At 37.2% G+C, this 22,221-nt stretch overlaps 1 protein-coding gene across 5 annotated transcripts; it reads left to right on the forward strand.

The window, feature by feature from the left end:
- The first annotated feature begins 4,565 nt into the window (after positions 1-4,565).
- Positions 4,566-19,702, forward strand: LOC103722598 (filament-like plant protein 4). Of its 5 annotated transcripts, none has more exons than XM_039120196.1 (6): positions 4,567-4,949; positions 6,719-6,845; positions 10,214-10,391; positions 10,614-13,047; positions 13,198-13,252; positions 17,417-19,103. In XM_039120196.1, exons 2-6 carry the CDS (start codon positions 6,735-6,737, stop codon positions 17,456-17,458), a joined length of 2,820 nt encoding a protein of 939 aa, XP_038976124.1. In that variant the 5' UTR covers positions 4,567-4,949; positions 6,719-6,734; the 3' UTR covers positions 17,459-19,103. The 5 variants fall into 5 exon arrangements, with proteins under 5 accessions (XP_038976125.1, XP_038976124.1, XP_038976122.1 ...); XM_039120194.1 differs by having other exon boundaries at positions 4,569-4,949; positions 6,709-6,845; positions 18,869-19,702; XM_017846536.3 differs by having other exon boundaries at positions 4,569-4,949; positions 18,869-19,702.
- The last annotated feature ends 2,519 nt before the right edge of the window (positions 19,703-22,221 follow it).

Here is a 22,221-nt window from a genome sequence, read left to right on the forward strand (position 1 = left end):
GTAGCATCACCACTAAGATCTCACGTGCACCATGTAATTCATGATTTAGGTTATTTTCTGACCTCTCCGATGCAAAGGAGATTGAGAGGATAGAATCAGCCGATGCATTTTGACCACTGCAATTGCTGGTACACTGACGGTGGATCCACCCCGGTCATGGCAATGCCACCGTCTGCGCCGCACTCTTCGACTGTTCCACCTTTCTCATAATTTTGTCATCATCCCTATATGGTTGCAATTTGCAGGTAAACATATGGAGCTATTGTTCCAACCACTATATATCGAGCAATGATGCATAGAATGGCTTTGAGATGGTTGACAAGAGGAACTATGTTTCGATTTCTTTTCTATCACTATCGATGATGCAAACCCTCATAGTCTGAGTCCATGCAATCCATATGTTTATCCATGATATATACTAAAAGAGGATTATTACATATATCTTACTGTTTGTTTTCTATTTCTAATTATTTTTAGGTTTGCATATGAGATGAGGATACCAAGAATTGCCATGGCGGACTACATAACTTCTGCTTAACTTTGTACTTGATATGTCATACAAAATCAATTTTACAACTATATGGATCTTGTGTTAAAAGTTGTCCAATGAGCCATGCAGTGTACACTTTTTTTTTTTTTTTGAGGTATAGGTTTGTTTCCCTTGCTTTTGTAACATTATATTCTTTTTAATAATATCTAAAAACTTATATATATCTTTGGTCTATTATCATTCTTTTTTTAAATTCAAGTCTTTGGGTATAGATCGAACATTGATCATTAAAAAGTTTGGTTGCGACTCCATAGACGTTAACTTGGATAGATTGCAAATATCACAAAAATAATTATGAATAAATTAGTAATATTTTATTCAATTTATACATAATTAAATATCTTAAGAATACTAAAATAATACTCTTTTTAATTAACACATGCCATGTAAGAAAGATAGCGTACATTTAAAGCTTTATGTTATGTTTCATGATCAGAAATACTAAGTAATATTTTTAATTATAAAATAATTAATATTATTACAAATAATTAAATGATATCAAATATAATTAATAATGATTATAATAAGTAAAATTGTTTAAAATTCTGATTTTTATTAGTGAAAATGAATAGTGTCTACAATTATTGATAACCGACATAAACTATTATTTACATAGTAATAAGTATATGAAAATATATAAATTATCATGTATTCATTAATAAAATGACATCATTTGATTATTAATAATAATATTAGTTTATATTACTTAGACATTAAGAAAGTAATTAATTCTCAAATATTATCAGTTTATTTAACCAAATCATGGTCATATTCATATAATATATAATAAATAACGTTATTCAAATATTTATAAAATAAAAATAACATAATAATAATACTTAATTTGTTCAACACATGTTCATATAGGGTGATAATGTGCATATCTAGGTTAATACTCAAACTTACAATATTAAGACCTATATACTATTATTTAATTATGAATATAATTGATAATATAATAATATTTTAATTCATGAATACACTCTTTGAGATATATATTTTACTTCTATTAATTAATAAAAAGGAACACAATACACATTATACACTAATTCAGTAGAAGTGGGGTAAACTCATAGTATCAGAAGTACCTTTATATACTATGCAACAAAATATCTAAAATCATGAAAACTAAATAGCAGAAGTGTTTGTACCTAGGTTTGTATAATGTGTATTATGTTCTAAATCATAACTTTCCCCGCATCCTATCATATGCATTCTATATGCACTTACATGGATAATGTCACCATTAATATCAAAAATGACTATTACATAAACCTCTTGAACCATATTCAAATAGAATGCTTGTAGTTTCATTCTAATCTATTGGCATCTCTGTTCGCTCGAGAAAGATCCAAGTTTGCACCTCCTTTGGTGTCACCATTGAAATTTTTAAAAAGATATAAATATAAAAATTAAATTGCACGGTATGGATGAAGACTCGGGATCTTTTACTTAGATTTGCACTGCAAAGTATTGCATAGTATTCGATGGCTACCATTAGGAGTTAGACAGCTATCAATGATGATGCATCGTGCAAACCGTGCATGGTAGAGGATCCATGCTTATCGACAAATATTTACATAATCCAGGTCATGCTGCAGCAGAAGATCTCACATACACCATTGTACCATGTGACAGGTACAAATCGGGGACCAGAGTGGACAATTGGGCCCCGAAACCTGGACAACCTATTAACGTTTAGGTTGTTTTCTGACCGCTCTGATGCAAAGGAGTTTGAGAGAGAAGAAATCAGCCCACGCATTTGGACTGCTGGTACATCGAATTGCGGTGGACCCACACCGGCCGCGGCAGCGCCACCGCCGGCGCCGCGTTGTCCTACTGTTCGGCTTTGTCCCTCGCCCGCCGTCTCAGCCGACACCGCGGCGGTCGCATTCTGGCTCGTTCGTTGGGATGGAAACACCCCACCCGACACTCCGAACACCAGACAGCGACCACCCTCCCCCAAAATTTTCAATTATTACACCGCTAAGCAATCAATCTGACCCCTCATTGACACCCATAAATCATTGGTTAATCGAAAACGACCCATCGATTTCGACCACCCAAATGACTTTTGTTGGCCACAACGCTTGTACCGTCAAAAAAAAAAAACCCAAAAATATTGATATCAGCCATGAAAGTCATGCCCCTTCTTGCTCCTGTAGCGTCCAGAATTATGCTAGTCTTCTGAAAGCCTCTATTTTTTGAATTTCTCAAGATGAACTTCGACGATAGTATTGGCGAGGGATGAGAGCTCTGAAAGTGTGGGATTCATTATTAGAGATCATAATGTCAAATTGATAGCGGCTGTGGGCCGACGGATTTTCGACACGTCTGTAGTCAGTACCAAGCTCAGAGCTGCATGAGAGGGCATCATCTATGCGAGACATGTGTTAGGTGTGAACCGTATCCTCCTTGAGAAAGACTCGGCCACGATGATGGAGTGGATTCATGGGTAGGGACGCAACGTTGGTTCTAAGCCCCTGCTCCACGACGTCCCCAGGCTTTTAGATGAGTATGGTCTCTATTAGGTTATGCATATTTACAAGAAGACAAATAGTACTGCTGATTGGGTAGCCTCCTTTACGGCTCACCATTTTGAAGGCCTCACTTGGAAAGATCACGTGTCTGTGCCTTATCCTCTGTATCATCTTTTCTTTTCTGATTTTATTGGCTACACCCATACCCGTGGTGTGTGAGCCAATTGTAATAAATAAATAAATAAATAAATACATTATCTCTTTAAATATATAGGGGTATTTTGGTCATTTGGACGTCTGGCCCAGATTTTACAGATGGGCCTGGGGCCCAAGGGGACGCGCATTGGCTTATCTTTTGTCTCGACGAAAAAGCCCCCGGGCATCGGGTTCTACCGCCGCCCCCACGCGGGAATCCGCTCGTTTGTTTTCCCTCGACGGAAGCCGCACCCAGAGCTCGCGGTAAGAAAAAATGGAGCTCCAAAACGACAACCGTAACGTTCGAATCCTCTCAATCCAACGACCGTCCCGTTGGCTAGACGCCAGCACTTCACGAATCTCGAGGCAGTCTGTGTAGTCACCATATGTGTGGTATACAGTTAAATCTCGTAAAAACTGTCTCCGTTTGCTTTATACGGAGGATTTTATTAGGAAAAGAAGGTGGGGGACCGGCTCCCATCATGCGGAATTAAAAAGGTAGGGTCCATATGATGGAAGTGGAGGTTGAGGAGGGGCCGAAAGCGACCGTCTGATCGATCGAGGTACACCGATCTGTCTTAACACTGTTAAAAAATATCCCGTGCCCGATCGGACGGCCCTCGTTGATCTATTTCTCCCTCGATTGGGTCCACCGGAAGGGAACAAAGAGGCGGTTGTCGTCGTATTAATCGCTCATTATCCTATAGTGACAGATGGGCTACCTCTCCCATGGTGCCGTGGCTCTCAAAGTCAGCCCCATGGATGCAATGGGAGCACCGATCAGACGGTGGTGATGGAGTGTGATGACGCCATATACAAAAAGCTATATAGTATCAAAAAAATAACAAAAAAACAACACAAGATATATACCAGAAGGCGAACAAGATTGCTGGTTGGTTCGCCTCCTTTACTGTCCAACATTTTGAAGAGGTTCTCTGGTTATGTCAGGAACTGCTCCTCTACCGCTCCGTTATCTTCTCTTCCGGCACCTACACTAAAGTGATATGAGCAGCCATTGTTAAAAAAAAAAAAAAAAAAAAGAAAAAACAACGCAAGGGGGGAAGGGGACGTCGCAACCGACTGATGGATCGGGAGATTCTATTTCCAGGCGGCGTCAATCACCACCGTCCAAATCGTGAACCCCCGTTCAGTGAGCCATCTTTGTCTCTCTCTCTTTTTTTCCCCCTCCTCTTTTCTTCTTTAAAAAGAAAAGTCTTATATTATTTTATAAAATCGGGGGACTGAAGTGGATATAATACGTGTCAATGGGACGAAAAAATAAAAATAAAAATGGGAACAAAGCGGGCATCTTTGGATCCTTTGCGAGAACGCCTTGCCTTTTTAAGTGTCACCTAACGCAAGGATTTTTACCCAGGAGCGGCTCCAGCTCGCCCTTTTGCTCTCTTTTCTGGCTCTCTTCTTCCTCTATTCCACCCACCGCCACCTTGCCGTGCCCTTCTCTCGGCCCGAAGTAGACAGCAGAGTATCGAAGAAGATGAGAGAAGGAAAAGAGAGAGAAACAGAAAGAGAAGGAGCGCAGGACGAGTAATAACTACGTTCTTCTCGTTCTCTCTCTCTCTCTCTATATCTACCTCACAACCGGGAGAGAGATCGAAATTAAAGAAAAAAAAAGAGAAAATGGAATAAAAATAGCAATGAACTCATTTTTCTTCTGAGAGATTTGGTATAGCACTTGCCAGATCTGCGGCAGGACGTTCCATCTGGTAAGCTACCATTGCCTCTTGTCCCTTCCATCTCTGTATCGGCGTTTTCGAATGCGAGTCGAAGAGAGACTTCGGGCCTATTCGTTCGTTCTTCTCTTCTTATTTGGTTTTAGACGCGGGCGATTTTAATTGGTTCTTCTGGGGCAAAATTTATTGGCTTTTGGGAGGATTTTGCGGGGTATTGTTGTCTTTTTCTGATTTTTCGGCCGGCATTTACAAGGTTTTAAGCCGATGATTGGCTCTTTCTGGATTTTGTTGGCGATGAAAGATTATTGTTTTTTTTTTTTAAGGAAGTTCAGATGGTGGTGGCATGGATTTTTCGAGGACATCATCGTTTTGGCTGATCCATTGTTCGTTTTAGGTTCATTGATACGGTGAGGTTTGATTGGATTCTTAGTCCCAGTTGATCAGATATTTCACATTGTGGAGATCTTAAATAGTTGCTGAAAAAAATTTCCTTTCTCTTTGATTATTGTTGGTTTCTTGATTTGTTATTTGACCTTTTCACAACCAAACGATGAGGTCATCGATCTGATGCTTCGGTGATGTTTTTGAGTAATTCTCAACAATTGATGCACTCGATCTGTCTGATGGAATAGATTGTGCGATCATCGTCATTGAGATTTCTGCGTCCTTGTTTTCTTCTTAGAATTCCATTTTTATTTCTTTCCATTTATGTTTTCTTCCAACTTTGCTCTGGATTTGTGGTTCGGGATCGCGGAAACTTTGGTTTACTGTTCCACTGCCAAGCTTTTGCTCTGGCAGTGGCAGTTTATGGTAACGAACAAAGTTTGCTACTAGAAGTAAGATTTCGATCCGCTGGATAGTAATTCCAAGCTCTTCCTTGAGATAGGCATTAACCAGAGTGGACTGGGCAATGGATGGTTACTGCTAACAGTCAGTAATCACTTGATGGCTTACGCAAGTCATAACGCTCCTTGCCCCACTAGTCTTAAAGATTTGCAACTACCTTTCACCATGTTTACTTTTTGTCAGCACTTCTTTACTGCTTATCTTCTTCAATTATTTTTAATAAATATTTTAACTTAATTGATTTACTGATCTCTTGTTTGGGATGATCCAAAATAGGAAATAATTCATGCTTGTGTTTAACAATGTCAGTTTAGGTGCATGATTCATTTTTCCAAGTTACATTCAGTGAATTTCAACATTTTATCGAAACTTGGGGTTTGTTGGACATTTTTAACCCACACGGCGTTCATTTCTTCTTAATTTTATATTTGAAATATGGAGGCAAAAAACTGTCACAACACTCGGTAAATCCTTTATGATTATTGTAAAACCATGATAAGGATATAAATAAAGATTTTCACAACTTCTTTTGTCTATGATAATAGTTTTCTTGTTTCTGTCATCAGAAGTGATAAACTTGGAGCTGGAGGTTTCTTTTTTCCTCCTCATCTAGACAAGCTGCAGCTCCACTCTTCCTAATTTTCTACTTTACATTTAATGACCAATATCTTCTCACAACACTCTATAAATTCCTTTATGATTACTGTAAAAAAGCAGAATATGAATATAATTTTCAGAACTTGTTTTGCAATGTTTCATAGTTCTCTTTGTTTCTGTCCTTGGAAAAATAAGTTTAAAACTCGGAGTTCTCTTTTTCCTTCATTTAGACATTCTGTAGCTTCACTGTCATCACCAATTATTTTGACTCTTTTGGTCGATATTTCTAGTCTTCATTTCTGTTATTTAGCTGATGTGCTGATGGTCATAATAGTTTTGACTTTTAAAGCATTTTATAGGCTACATTAGCTGAAAATGGATCGTCGAAGTTGGCCTTGGAAGAAAAAATCATCTGAAAAAGCAACAACTACAACAGATTCCACCAGCACTTCTTTGTCTAATCCAAGCGGCAATCAAGCAGATCAGGTTTGCTTTCTCTCCCAATTTTACCTTTTGCACTTGGTAGTTAGTTGTGAAGGTATAAACAATAAAAAGAAAATGCAAAAATAAATCCATGTAATTTAGGCATGATTTATGATTATACCAGCACTTCTCAAGAAATGTAAGATTACAAAAACTTTCTTTGCTAGACAATCCTACTTATGCAGTGGATTTTATTTATCTGATATTAATTTTAATTTGTCGCTTTCTGACTCTCTGTTTGTCCTGGTTTTATGGATTCAAACTCATCACTCAACATTTTGTGAAGATAGTATGCAAATGTCTTATTGTACTGATGGATCTCTCACTTCCTTTTGACAATGATTTAAGGTTATTGATGGCTGGTTTGTTATAAATGCAAATGACTGGTGGTGAATAATTAAAAAAGTGTAACCATCATTATTTTCCTTGCCAAATTCTAGACAATGGCGAGAGGTATTCCTTTCGTACATCTTATTTTTGTGACAGCTCTCCCTGCAAGTTAGACCAAATGGACCTTCTATCATAATAGAAGCTCATTGTACTGTGGCTTTTGGGGCTATAACAAGGTTCTTGGTCTGGAATGTAGGTTAAACTGGATTTGCAGTACCGGCCAAAACAATGTTGTAATTCTATTTGCTACTTAGGCCATATGGACCATGTTGTACAATGCAAGCTCATACTAATGTACTTGTGGGGCCAACTTAAGGTTCCTTAGTTTTGCATGCAGAGTTGACTAGAAGTATAATTTTGGCTGAAACAGTGTGGGAGTTCTCTTTGTTATTTAGATTCTATGTACCATACTTCACGATGCAAGCTTACTGTAATGTGGCTTGTGGGGGTGAACCAAGGTTTCTTGGTCTAGGATGGTTTTGCACGTAGTTGTGTAATTGATTAAAAATCTAGGAAAAAGAAATAGCGACTATATTAAAACTTTGATTTTTATGAAAAAGAACAACTCAGAAAACATATTAGATGCCAATTCATATTATAATATACTGAGTGGTGATATAATTGTGTCTTGATACTGTTAGCATTGTGTTCACATAAAGAGAAATGTGGAAGAATAAATATATAAAGTATATAGGTACCAAATGCAATCATATGAAGTCATAGTTATGCTCATATGTTACACTAGTTAAGTCAGAATTATGTGCTATTACAAGTTGGTTTGCTCATGATGGTCCATGTCATGAGGTCTTCAAAATTGGCTTGAGCTTGAGCTTGAGCTAAACTCTGTGGTATATGGATATCTATGGCTCTAGGGTCATATTAACTAATACCATCCAAAGTGTAGCCAATAGACATGTACTGTTAGGGTCCTAGACATGATCAGACTCATGAAATTATGATACCCGATCTTTGCAAGATAATTGGAAAATGACAATGAACATCTGGATTAGATACTCTATATAATCAAATTATGCTAATACGAGATATGTGCATGGATGGATCTCATGTTGGAAAATTAGCTTTTTCTTGATACTTGTTCATTATCACCCAAAAAGTTCCATATCATGTGAAGTCTGCTCACTCCAATTTATTCCCAAGAAAATTATCAAGAATATAGCAAGCAATGGTGTCCTAAGGTCCAAGAACTCTGGTAATCAAATGTGCATGATGAGTCAAACCTGGATATGATGATAGGTGGTGGATGTTTTGATACTTTTGACCACATAACTCAAATCCACATTCGTGTGTTAGCACGAGCTCTTCTAATTAATGACTAGAGGATGGCCCTGTTCTAAGGCTAGATACTCTTGCTTCGGTAACTAGCCACTTGGCTGTTAACCACTTGGTTCTGCCACTAACCTTGTAACGAGTGATTGTGAGTTTGTTGTTATGCCATACTGGTGATGCCCATACCTGTTATTTGCAACTGCAAATGTAGGTAACATGTCTTGATGGAACATAATGTCTGAATTGTCAACTTTAGGCATGCAACTTTGATGTAGAATGTTGGTTGAGCTCGGCTTAGTTTCCTAATTGTTTGAGGTTGAGAGAGTCAATGATCCACTTAGCAACCATGCCTGAGCTATTCATGTTTGTCTTGGTTGCAGCCAGGCCCATGCCATTAAGTCTGAGGAAAGACTGACTTTAGAATTGTAAACTACCCTCTAGTCACAATGACTTATGGTGGTCATCTTTTACATTAGCAGAAGTAAGAGATTTCAATGTCATAGGGATGCTTAGTACTGGCAGTAACATTTCACACATCTTCAATAAAGGCATGTGACAAGTTAATTGGATCAAAATTTTCACCTGCATATTATTGATAATGCAACAATAATTCAGTATATTGTTCTTGATCTCATGTGCATGAGATCAAACCTTTTATATGTTCATCCTAATGACTGCTTATAAAAGTGACTTAGCACTGTACAAATATTCAAATCAGATTGCAACTGAAAGAATGAAACAATAGAGGAGAAAAGAAATGGTGAATGAAGCAATTCACATCCTTTTTGTCATCTCCACCTCTTATCCCCCCCTCCCCTTGTCTCAATAAAACTGAGGAGATTCTTAGTTATTGAATTCTTTTCTTTTGCTTTTGCTGCTATAGTGTTTCTTTGCACTCAAAAGCCACATTTAGGCTGAAAGATAACAAGGTTTTGCGGCATTTACATTCTAACTATGTGTTATCCAATATCTTGAGGGGCATCATTGTTTGATTAATTTGGGTGTTGATAAAACATTATTGATTTTAGCTCTCTATAAGGTGGATTAAGGGAGGTCAATACTCTATAAGGACATGATTTTTAAGTGTCACATTTTTAGATTTAGTTCATTTCTTAAAGGTGACAGCCAACTCTTTGTTTCTTTAGATTTATGTTATATACAAAGGCAAAGACCATACTACTTATCGACATACCCAAAGGACATTGCAATGAGCTCAAATTCTTCATTCTTTTGGAATCAGGTCATATCCGAATGTTGAGGTCATGTTCTTCATCATGACCTTGTATAACAAGCTTTAAGAACAAAAGTACCAATAGATATGTTTTATGCTTGATGTTTCTTATCAATATATATGGACCTAAAAGTTGCATAAAAAACAAAAAGCGACCAACGTAGCTTATCTTTCAGTTCTAGGAATTTGTGCGCATTTGGCTGAGCAAAAAGTAGACAAATCATTCAAGTTTATATGTTATCATCTGGTACAAGCTTTTGCTCCTTTAATTTGCTCGTGTTCTGCCATAACTTATGTTTATAGCTGATTATGTTTTCCTTAATTATTTTGGTATCTTGTTCCGTTCATACAGCACACAGATGAGATTTTTTTTTTTTGCATTAAAATTTTTGCCTTGATTTGATTTCTTCTAAATGTGGTTGGGTTAGTTCTTCTCTCTCAAATCGCTTTACTCTGTTGGCAGGAAAGTACAAAAAGTGTAAATTATGTTCAAGTTTCTGCAGAGAAATATGCATATCTCACTGAATTGGAGGACCAAGTGAAGGTCTTGAATGAAAAATTATCTTCGGCACAATCAGAGATGACCACTAAGGAAAATTTAGTAAAACAACATGCAAAAGTTGCTGAAGAAGCAGTATCTGGTATACCAGTACTTAGTCTTTGTCCTTTTGATTTAATACTGATATATTTTTATTAGTGAAAGATCTCAAAACTTGACATTATTTATTAAACATTTTGGAATATTTCTTAATTTTCAGTGCAGTCACGCGCTCATTTTTGTTTTGCAAGCTTGATAAATATGAAAGAAGACAATATTATTGATTTTGTAAGTTGATGATTTTTCTGTTTCTTCCTTGCTTTAGGTTGGGAAAAAGCTGAAGCAGAAGCTTCAGCACTTAAAGTTCAACTTGAGTCTGTAACACTGTTAAAGCTTACAGCTGAAGAACGGGCATCACATCTTGATGGTGCTCTAAAGGAGTGCATGAAGCAGATACGGAATGTTAAGGAAGAAAGTGAGCAAAAATTACACGATGTAGTTTTTGCAAAAACTAAGCAATGGGAAAAGATCAAGGCTGAACTGGAAGCAAAAATAAATGATTTTGAACAGGAGCTCTTAAAGGCTTCTGCTGAAAATACTGCACTGTCAAGATCTCTTGAAGAACGTTCTGATATGCTGATGAAGATTAGTGAGGAAAAATCTCAAGCTGATGCTGAAATTGAAGTATTGAAGAACAACCTACAATTGTGTGAAAGAGAAATAAGTTCATTAAAATATGAACTTCATGTGGTCTCCAAGGAGCTTGAAATTCGCAATGAAGAGAAGAACATGAGCATAAGATCTGCTGATGTGGCAAACAAGCAGCATTTAGAAGATGTCAAGAAAATTTCGAAATTAGAAGCAGAATGTCAAAGGTTACGTGGTCTCGTTCGAAAGAAGTTGCCTGGCCCTGCTGCATTAGCTCAAATGAAGTTAGAAGTTGAAAATTTAGGCCGAGATTATGGAGATACCAGATTACGGCGCTCTCCTGCTAAAAATTCAAGCCCGCATCATATAACAACTCCAGTTTCTGACCTTGCCTTTGAACACATTCAGCAGTTCCAGAAAGAGAATGAATTTCTTACGGCACGTCTGCTGGCAATGGAGGAAGAGACAAAGATGCTAAAGGAGGCCTTATCAAAACGTAACAGTGAGCTGCAAGCTTCAAGAAACATGTGTGCTAGGACAGCAAGCAAGCTTCGTAGCTTGGAAGTGCATATGCTTGCTCCAAATCAACAAATGAGCCCCGCAAAGTCAAATAGCTTTACCCCCTTCAATGGTACCTTAAGCCAACATGAAAGCAACCCACCAAGCTTGACCTCCATGTCTGAAGATGGTATTGATGAGGAAGGAAGCTGCTCTGAATCTTGGGCCACAGCATTAATGTTAGAGCTCTCCCAGTTCAAGAAAGAAAAAGATGTTAACAATAGTAAGAAGGCAGACAATTCAAATCGTTTGGAACTTATGGATGACTTTTTAGAGATGGAGAGATTAGCATGTTTGTCAGGAGAGACCAATGGGACTGTCACTATTTCAGATAGCGTGGTTGATAAGATGAAAATTGAAAATGTTGAAGCTACTTCAATGGCTGATGTTCAAAAAATTGGGGATGGTGAAGAACTACAGCTGGCTTTGGTGCCAGCTACGAATCTGGTTTATACTAGCAAGGAGCAATCAGATGGGGAGTGCATATCAAGCAAGTTTGCTTCTCCACTGTCAAAATTACAGTCACGAATAGCTTCTCTGTTTGAACCTGGAGCCCAGGACACGGATATGTCAAAACTTTTGGAAGGTATTAGATGTATTGTGCAGGATGTACAACAAGAATTGCCTCAGCACTCTGGTTGTGTTATCAAAGAAACTTACTCCGCAGATGCTACTTGTGATCAAAATGAAGATATGGGTGAAACTACAAACAGTGTGATTTCTTCCAAGCAAGATCATAATTCATGTTGTGATGCTAAGTATGTCACAGATCCAGGATTGAAGAAAGCAATTTCTCAGATTCATGATTTTATTGTTTCTCTTGGTAAAGAAGCTATGGATATTCAAGGCAGGACTTCTGAAGGCCATGGAACAAATGAGAGAATTGAGCAGTTCTCTGCTTCTGTCAACAAAGTTCTGTGTAATGAAATAAGTCTAATTGATTTTTTTCTTGCCTTGTCCCAAATTTTGTCTGAAACCAGTTTCAATATGCCAAGCGATAAGGGCAATGGAGGAGAAAGTAATGGTTCTGATTGCATAGACAAGGTAACTTCACTAGAAAATAAAGTGCTTGAGCATAAATCAACAAAAGGGAATTTCTCAGGTGTGTGTTCGCTTGTACCTCATTCTTCCTCTGATCCTGAGATTGAAGGGCCCAATGGCCGTGACTTTGAAGTAAAGGCCACATTTCAGAAGTTCTCACCGGAGGAATTTAAACACTTGAAATTAGAGAAGGAGAACATGGAGATGGAATTGGCTAGATGTAATGAAATGCTGGAACGTACAAAGTCTCAGCTGGTTGAAATGGAACAAAACCTGGCAGAGCTTAAATCACAATTGGCTGCCAGTCAGAAATCAAACAGCTTGTCGGAGACACAATTGAAATGTATGGCTGAGTCCTATAAGACACTAGAATCACGCACAAAGGAATTAGAAGCGGAAATAGTCCTGCTGCAAACAAAAGCAGAAAGTTTGGATAATGAACTTCAGGAAGAAAGACGCAGCCATCAGGATGATTTGGCTAAATACAAAGAACTTCAGGAGCAAACTGAAAGGTTAGAATTAAAATTACCTACCTGTCATAAATTATGATTTTTTTCTTTCTCTTTTTTGGCTTTCTATATCTTATGGGATTATTTTTGTTTGTCCTGTTGAATTGGGATTCTCTCTTGTGATATCCTTATACGCTTCTTGTTTAATTGAAGGAATGAAAAGAGTTTAATGTCCTCTGATGCTGACACTGATATCAAAACAAAACAGGTAAGGAGGATAGACTCCAGATATGTATAACACTATGAATGTTCAGATAAAGTAATTTGTAGGATCGACTTCTATAATTGCTTTCTCCTATAGTACTTAAGCATTTTTCTGTTGGGATAATTTTTCTTATGCTCTTAATCTGCTTTCATTGTTCTGTCATGGTTTATATTCATTCTCTTTTTTAGCATAACTTAATTAAGTAGATTGCAACCCTTATCATTTAAAATCAGATTTTCAAACATTTTGTGGATTCTCTACGTACCTTCTCATATCAAATTTGCTGAATTATAATGGTATTTAGAATTTTCACATTACAAATATAAACTATCGACAGTTAGCAAATAATCATTCCAAATGTTCCACACCATTGGCCCATCATCAAATATTAGATGGTTTATTGCAGCTTTTGACCTAAATCTATGAACTTTACTATCTCCCCTGCCAACTACATTCTCTATCAATGAGGTGATATAGTCATCATAGCTGAGAAAGGAGATGGTGGACCACCTTGTCTTGCAAAAATGGTTTTAATTAATCCTCAAGGTTTGCCAAGTTGGAGCTTCAAAAATTTTAGCAATTCACATAATTTAAGCTTGATCAATGCCCATATAACTCAAATCATGAAAAACAAATTTTATACTTACTGTAGCACAAGCTTTTTAAAATCCACCATCTTGTGCTTTCTCACAGTCCTTATATTGATTAAATCTGTTGTCATTTCTTGTGCCAAAAAAGATATTCACCCCTACTTTTATACAAGAAGACCGGTTGGCAAAAGATAACCTTCCCTGCTATTCACTTGCAATACGGTGGAGTTAGATGTTACTTTATAGATGCCCTGTAACTAATAATTGTTCCAAAATCTCCCATGATACTAGTGGATCTTGTTTTGGGAACTAGTGCTAAAATGGTTTTCTTAACCTTCTTAAGGATCAGACTGTTAGATTCATAGTTCTATATAGTTCATAGACCTTGTGCTCAATCAATTTTCAATGTTCTCGGGATAAATAAGGCAGTGAAATCTAGTCTAGGAGCTTCACTAGATCTCATCCCACAAATGATGCTTCCCACTTCTTTCATTTCCAAAAGTCATCCATGCCCTACCTGCATGAGATAGCTCCCCCTTAATGTAATGTCTTTAGGCTCTTTGTTTCATTCCATAAAAGATTGTGATAAAATCAAATAGGTTCCTAGTTGATGTCTTCTATTGTTGCTGATTTTTCTCAGTTCTATATGGTCAGTGTCGTATCTTGTTCCTGGCTCTTCTGTTCTTGGGTTGAGCATAAATTTATCAAGAGTTTCTGTCCCCATGATCTAATAAGTGAGCTTTAGATGTCTTCCGTCAGAATTCCTCATATTCCAAGATCTGTCATATCGATTCCTCATCTTAGTCTCCATCTCAGGTATCTCTCTACCAGACACTATTTTATGTTAGTTCCTGAATTCTGTTTGGCTTATTGCAATTCTTGTTCAACAGCTTGTTTCCAAGTTTATTTTAATGCTTAGTTTAGTTCTGTTTAGCCTCCATTCTGTTCAACTTGTTTCGGGAAACCACTTGATTCTCCTTAGCCCAATCTTTTAATGCTTGTTTAACAGTTTTTGGATTCTGTGCTGCTACAAAAATATGATTCAATTTAATATTTTGTCTCCAAGCTTCCTTCACTAATTAATCATTCTAGCTGGAAAATCTAATTTCTGAGTTGAAGAATCTAAGCTGTTCAATTGGATTATTTTAGTATTTCCAACATGGGAAACCAATCCCCAAAATGTTTTATTGCCCTCGGTCATGGTTGAGCAGATATAGATATTGATGCAAAACTCCACATCTTCATTTATGTTATCAAGTTCTTCCAGCGGTACATTGTCTGATTAACTGGATCTTCCTCTAGAACCTTATACAACTCTAACATTGTAAGGGAGGTCTCATCTTATTGAACAGTGGGCTCTGCAAACCTTTTTGAGTTTTTTGTGCTAATTCTACATAAAAATGAAGTTCTTATCAAGATCTATCATTGTGTTTATGTGTATCTTTTAGGTTGTGCTTCATGATGAAGTCCTTGCTGCTTTGATAGAAAAATATAAGTCCACAAATATAAACATTAATTATCATGCTGACATGACAAAGATAGCTTAAATCTAAATGTAGATAACTTTTGTGAAAAACAGAAATAAATAAGTTCTAAGCTATGGCTATAGGGAAATACCTGAGCCCATAACTATATTAATTTTTTTTTTTTAAAAAAAGAACTTGAGTAGTATAATTTTTTACTTTCTTCCTGCCAATATAGAGTAATAACTAATAAATCAGTCACTAAGTTTAGATGTGGGTCCTGGCTAGATTTTTCCCTCCATATATAGCTACAGCAGTAGTAAAACACACACACACACACATACTTATGTGTACATGCATGCATTCATAAGTAGATACGTAAACAATTGATTCTGCCTAATTTTTGCCAACTTTGCTGTTGTCTCCACTTTTTCTAACCGAAGATGGTGTCATTTGCTTATTTTGAATAGACTCTTTTAGTAAATCCTTTGTCAATATTACCACTTTCCCTATTGTTCATACCATTTAAGCAAGGACCAACTATTCTCTTCCACAAAGTCGCCTTTCCATTTCTTAGCCCTGAAACTCTGGAAAAGCTAATGTAGAATCTGATATGACATAAAACATGACTTTTGTTTGTATTTGAGGTTTCCTTGTATTTCAGGTGCCAAAGTTCTTGATCTTTTTGAATTTTGGAAGGCTGTTAGTTCTTTTGCCTGTCCTTCCATTCCTCTGAACATCTAATTTGAATTGTTTCCATCCTATTTAAATTTGATCTTCTTGTTAAATTTTCATTTGAAGTATCCAAGTTTTCATTTCCCTTTTCCTTTGTTTTATTTGGTATTTTCAGGTTTCAATCCACTTCTTGCATTGTCAGTATGTTCTGTAACTTTTCTGAATCTTGATCCATTTTAATTTTTTATTTTCTTGCAGCACTAGCATCTTTTGGCCTTTTAGAAGTTAGATTTACATTTTTGCATCTTTGTCCAGCTAGCTGTTGGGGACTTTTCATTTCTTTTCACAAGTTCTATCTTTTGCTTGAATCCTCACATTTCTTTCCATCTTGATCTTTATTTTGTTTGTCCAACATATAACGACCTAGGACCACCCAAAAAGGCTAACCATAGTTTATTAATTGAAGTCCTAGGCCCAGCTTAAGTACCAAGACCTCTGCAATACATGCTCATGTGGGACCAAACACATACTTGTGCCAGTCCTTGCACACTACCATGTTTAAGCCTGGTGCCCTTGCTATGAGAAGGGTCCAATTAAAACACCATGATTGGCTCATGGTCAACCCTAAGGCATGAGCTACAGTATCCCCTAGCAACATGGGCTGTAGGTTGAGTCAGCTCTGATACCATCTGCAACGTCCCAGGACTTTACCCGAAAAAGCTAACCAAAATGTTATTAGTGAGGGTCCTTGACCCTGCTTAGTATCCAAGACCTCCCTAACACACAATGTGGGACTAGACACATGCTCATGCAAGTCTTCACACAAACATACCAGCATCCTAGACGTATGCGATATATTCTTTTTTTCTTTGTTCTCTTCTATTAACATGCCAATAATCTCTTCTTATTCGGTGCTTTCTAAAACTTCTCTCATTGTTTCATTTTTTTGTTTTTTCTCTTAACTCATTGTATTTTTTGGTTCCTTGGATTATGCATCCTGTCATTACTTGACACATTACTAGATTGTCTTAAACTTGTTTTCATCTTCTTTGGTTGAATATTTGTTATGTTGAGTCTTTTTTTCCTCATTTACTCCCTTTCATAGATTCATTTGTTATCTATCTTCATATTTGGTGATCATACACTGGTAGTCAATTCTTCTAGACTTACCAAATAGATAATTCGGTACTATATTACTGGAGGATTGCAATTTGTTTTCTCATTATACATGCACCTAGTATTTGACAAGCCTTGTCTCCAAGGTCTAAATATTCTTCAACTTCTGAATTCATTTCTTTTGCTTGCTATAATCAACTCTAGCCCCATGGCTTTTCCAACCCAATTCATCTCAAAACTTTTTCAATAAGATGTAGCTAATATTTTTTCCATGTCTGTCATCTATTGCTAGTTCATCTTATGTGAGTTTTGCCTACTTGTAGTCGGATTGCTCCCTCATAAGTGGTCGTGTTGGGTGGTTGTAGCCACTGGGAAACGAACTTGGTCTATCACAACACCAACCTGATTGATACGGGGAAGCATAGCTCGTGTAGAGGAAGTCTACAATTTCATGGACATGCTACTGAGGCCTTTTGTCTTGGCTTTGCTTATCTATCATATTGGTCATATTATATCTGCATATTCTTTTAGGTTTCCTGTAGTTCGATGTGCCTTGAGCTCTTCCTTTCTCATTTACATATCTACCATAGAGTATATGGTTATATTTCTTTTCTTTGTATTCTTGTGGTAGGACCTGTTCTGGCTTATGAGTTTTGAAAGAAAGGAATTTAGGAAAAGTATACCAGCCTATTAAAATTTGTCCCTGGAAAACATATTTTATATTTGTCTTGCTCACATACAAGTTCATAAATGTTGTGTATGAACTTGTTCCCACCCATTTATTGAAAAACTAGAAAGGAAATGCAAATTAAAATACAAAGAAATACAAACATAAAAGCAAATAACAGAGAGAAGGGAATTTGCACAAGACTATTTCTTTATAGACTCATGATGAGTTGTGCAGATATACTCCTCAGTGATCTGCCTGTTTATGGTACATATTTGACTTCATTTTTGGTGATATGTTGTGATTTAGTTCTTGCTTCACAAGTTTCAGTTATCAAAGGATAAAGGTTATATTGATTGTCTCACTTATGGTTTCCAGTATCAACACTTACCATAAAGTTGAGGTGACTGGTTCTTACAATCATTTGTCAATGATGCCCTTGAGGATGTTCTTAATAGTTAATACATAAGGTGATAGCAACAATTTTATTGAGTATAAAGTAGTAATGGACCTTGGAAGACCATAATTAGAAGAGACATTCCAGTGGCTTGATATAAAGATATTAGTTTTTTCCCCCTCTCTTTTCTCTCTCTCTCTCTCTCTCTCTCACACACACACGCGCACACGCACGCAAATATTCTATTCTGCAGCTAGTTGTTATACTGTGTGTTTAACCTTTTAAATTACAACATGAGACAGCAGGTAGGAGCTTACGTCTTTAACTCTGTACCAATAACTCTGTTGGAAAGCACCTTATTATTTTTGTTCTGATGTGTGAATTGCCATCATCTTTGATTCTGTACCATCTATTAGGGATCGACCTTTCATGTCCAGTTGTCCACTGTTTGCCCCTGCAACCAGAGTTTTCTTATTTCTAGTTTGTCATCTAATTTGAAAGCCTAGACATACAGCTTAATTAAATATAAATTGTCTTTCTCAAGAATAATCTGGTTACTTTTCATTTGATATAAAGGTGTATTTTGTAGTGAGACTAAAATCAGCCAAGTCCTGATACCATTAACACTTTAAATTTTCCGCATTATGTATAGACTTTGAAAATACGAACATCCTTCAATTTTGTGCTGAACTTTTTTATGCGCCATAACAGGAGAGAGAGATAGCAGCAGCAGCAGAGAAGCTTGTGGAGTGTCAGGAGACCATACGTGTTCTTGGCAGGCAATTGCAGGCAATGCGTCCACCTGCAGAATCCTTGAGTTCCTCTCCAAACAACAGACACCGAATGAGTGATTACTTGTTGGAAAATGAACCAGGCCCAAGTGGCATTAACCCTCAAGTCATGCGTGCCTCACCACACTCGAGTCACTCCGAGATGGAAAATGCTGCTGTCCCTATGACACAGAGAACAGGAGGCGAATCTCCTTTGGATGGATATAACTCCCATATGAGCCCATCTGACACTGAAGCAAGCTCATTTCCTAGATCACCTATCAGCTCGAAGCGCCAAAAGCACAGGTCATCCAGACCATCATCCTCTACTTCCTTTCCTAACACCATGCCTGAGAAGCAAGGACGTGGTTTCAGCAGATTTTTCTCGAAGGGGAAGAGCGATCATTGACGCATGACATGGGAGCAATTCTCCACTGCATATAATTGTGTGACTATACTTGATCTGATCTGCCATGAGTTATTAAATATCTCATAAAACTTGAGCAATTTGCAGTCTTTCAACGTAGTTTTTCTAAGCTCAACAGATCCTGCTTGAAGAAGCTCATGTTCATTTGTATTAGACAGAGAAGGTGTAAAGGTTACTGTAAATTGGCTTGGAGGAGCGCATTCATTTTTTCCCCTTTTCTTGTGAAGAACAAAGGAGTTGTTTTAGACAGCTGTGTTTTTGGCACTACTATTCGTTTTTGTACAGCTAACTTGCATAAAAGCTATTGCAATTGAAGATTATGGTCTTTTGGGCAGAAAATTTTGTTCATTTATTAATGTTACCTGAGAGTTTTAAGAGCATGACATACAACTGGACTTGTTAAGGTGACTCCTGCAAGCAAGTATTCAAGCCTACAGTAATGATAAATTGCTCATTATCATTATCAAGCTTGTCATGCCATCTCCAAAGTAGCCTATCTACATTTTTGTCACCATTTTTTGTGTTTAAGGATCGTTCAATTCTGGATATGCAGTTGTTGGATATATGATCTGTTAACTGTAGACTTCAGAGCGGTTCTTGGCCATACTAATCAACCAATATCATGTTTTGTTAGGTATCACTTGTGACTTATCTGACAGGAAATGAGTTGGTTGTCCAATTGGTAAACCTTCCCCTTTTCTTACACTTGAATCACTCCTCTCTGACTCCTTTGGGCAGGTTCAATTTTGCAATGTTTTCTCCACCAACAATCATGGTGCTTTTGTTCTGGTAGTCATCGAAGGGCAGAAGCGGATATTTTCCTCCCATATTGTTTTCTAAATTGATAGCACACTTCCTCCTCAACCCTGGGATGATCAAGTTCTCTTGTTACTCTTTAACACCTTGCAAATGAGTCCACAGAGTCTACAATCAAAAAATTAAATTTTTCCTGCTGTTCTACTTCCTATCGGTTTGGTGTCCATGATCAAAGAAGAGAGATTATGTTGTTTTCTCAAATTATATAATAGTGTATATCATTCCATAAAAAACTAGTCCTTGTTTAGTGATATTGATATTTGATTTTGGGCAGTGCTTTCCCATGAAGTTTAGAGCCAGAAATGCTGTTTAAGCCACACTTCCATCATTGTTCTGTTATTTTGAAGGCTACACATTTTGTCATTCCAGTTGTTGGCAATGGAACTTCTTAAGTTCTTTCATATTTAGGCTGTATCAGTCTTGTAATCATTTTGCATTCGGTATTATTTTGACCATGTCGTCCAAATGGATCTTGCAGCCTTCAGATATAGCTCTTATCATTCTCCGGACAGGTTATCATCACCATCTTCACCAGAATCTTCTGGCAAACAAATTTCAATTCGAAACATTTTCGATAGTGTTTCAGGAATGGTCATCAACTTTAATCAGCAGGTTGAAACTGAGGGTCAAATAATATATAAGTTAGAATCCTTTACCAATTGGCGACTAATTATGTCGTTCTATAGTATCAACTTCTCAGGATTAAGTACAGTAACCAGAAGATAAAACCAGTTTTGATTTGGATGACCTACTTTACCAAAATTTTTCTTTGTTCAAAGGAGAAGCCAACCTTTTTATCCCATCAATTGCCCATCACTAAATGCTATACACTACCCAAAAAACTATTCAGACAGTCTCCTTCCACACCTTTAATTTAATATTGATTCTAAGCATTTTTCCAGCCAATCTCTGCAGTCTTCTATTCTTGGATAAGCTCATCATCTGACCTTTTGTATAGCCTCCAATCCTGCTTGCTTCATGATAATATTCCAAATTAACCTCAATAATGGTCATGCAATAGGAACAGCATTTTCCATCACAAAAACTTTTAAGTTATTTGGTAGGCATATGCAAAGATCACCTATTTTTCGAAACACTAGGCAATAATCCATATAGCCTCATTATTGGCCCTAGCAAAACCGTTTTGAGCTTCACCGAGAGTGATGTTTCAGTTCTACCAACCCTCGGTCAATATCATTAAGAAAGCAACAAAATTCTCCTCGAAGAATCAATAACTTTTTTTGATCTTTTTTTTTTTATATTATTTTCTTATTTATTTATTCAGTGTGTTAATGGGGCCGGATCTCTGGTTGCAATCTTATTTAGGATATAGACTGTGTACCAGCTTGGCCCTTGGCCTTGGAGGCTCGACTCAAATTGCCCAAATGAGTCCCCCCAGGCCTACTGCTTGCGACTTGCCAACCTAGCACAGGCTTCACCCTGAGAACCATTGTTGAGAGCCTAGCCTAGGGTTTGGAGTGGGACATGATCTCGGTTCCAGTGACTGGACTCTCCAGCCAAGGCTATATATAAGACACTAGGGTTTTAAGAGGAAGATCTCTCACCATCATCCCATGCTTGGCTCTCTGTAGCAACCCCTTGTCATTTGGGCCCTATCAATCACATGCAGAGCCACAAATTTGCACCAAGTTGTTCCCATGGGCCCTTCTTGTCCACTTTGCAGGCCTACAGGCCAACCCTTTGATTAAATTGAAGAGATAGAATGATGTCTAAGGCTGTCCTGTTAGCTTCCTTTTACTGTGAGGAAAGTGACTATATTAACAATTTCTGAAGCAAAGCCTCCATTAGATATAGGCTTAACATGAGCAGACGTGAGAATCCTTCCATCTCCTTAGTCAAAAAGTTCATTAGGGAGGATGTGTCCATATCAATATCAGTAGATGTCCTTATTCAATGATTAATGGAGTCTAATAGCTACTAATTGACGGCCTTCACCTAAGATTTGGACTAATCAAGGACGGTAGGCAGCCTGTTGAGATATCACATCTTCCGTGATAGAGCAATGACAATAAGGATAAGAGGACTTATTG

Source organism: Phoenix dactylifera, unplaced genomic scaffold (genome assembly GCF_009389715.1).
Source record: "Phoenix dactylifera cultivar Barhee BC4 unplaced genomic scaffold, palm_55x_up_171113_PBpolish2nd_filt_p 000742F, whole genome shotgun sequence".
NCBI lineage: Eukaryota > Viridiplantae > Streptophyta > Magnoliopsida > Arecales > Arecaceae > Phoenix > Phoenix dactylifera.

Bases quoted from the DNA above. Each gene is read 5' to 3' on its own strand.
- LOC103722598 (XM_039120194.1), top strand. From the start codon at position 6,735: ATGGATCGTCGAAGTTGGCCTTGGAAGAAAAAATCATCTGAAAAAGCA. The intron at 13,048-13,197 runs GTTAGAATTAAA...GTTTAATTGAAG, and splicing joins CTTCAGGAGCAAACTGAAAG to GAATGAAAAGAGTTTAATGT. The intron at 13,253-18,868 runs GTAAGGAGGATA...GCGCCATAACAG, and splicing joins CTGATATCAAAACAAAACAG to GAGAGAGAGATAGCAGCAGC.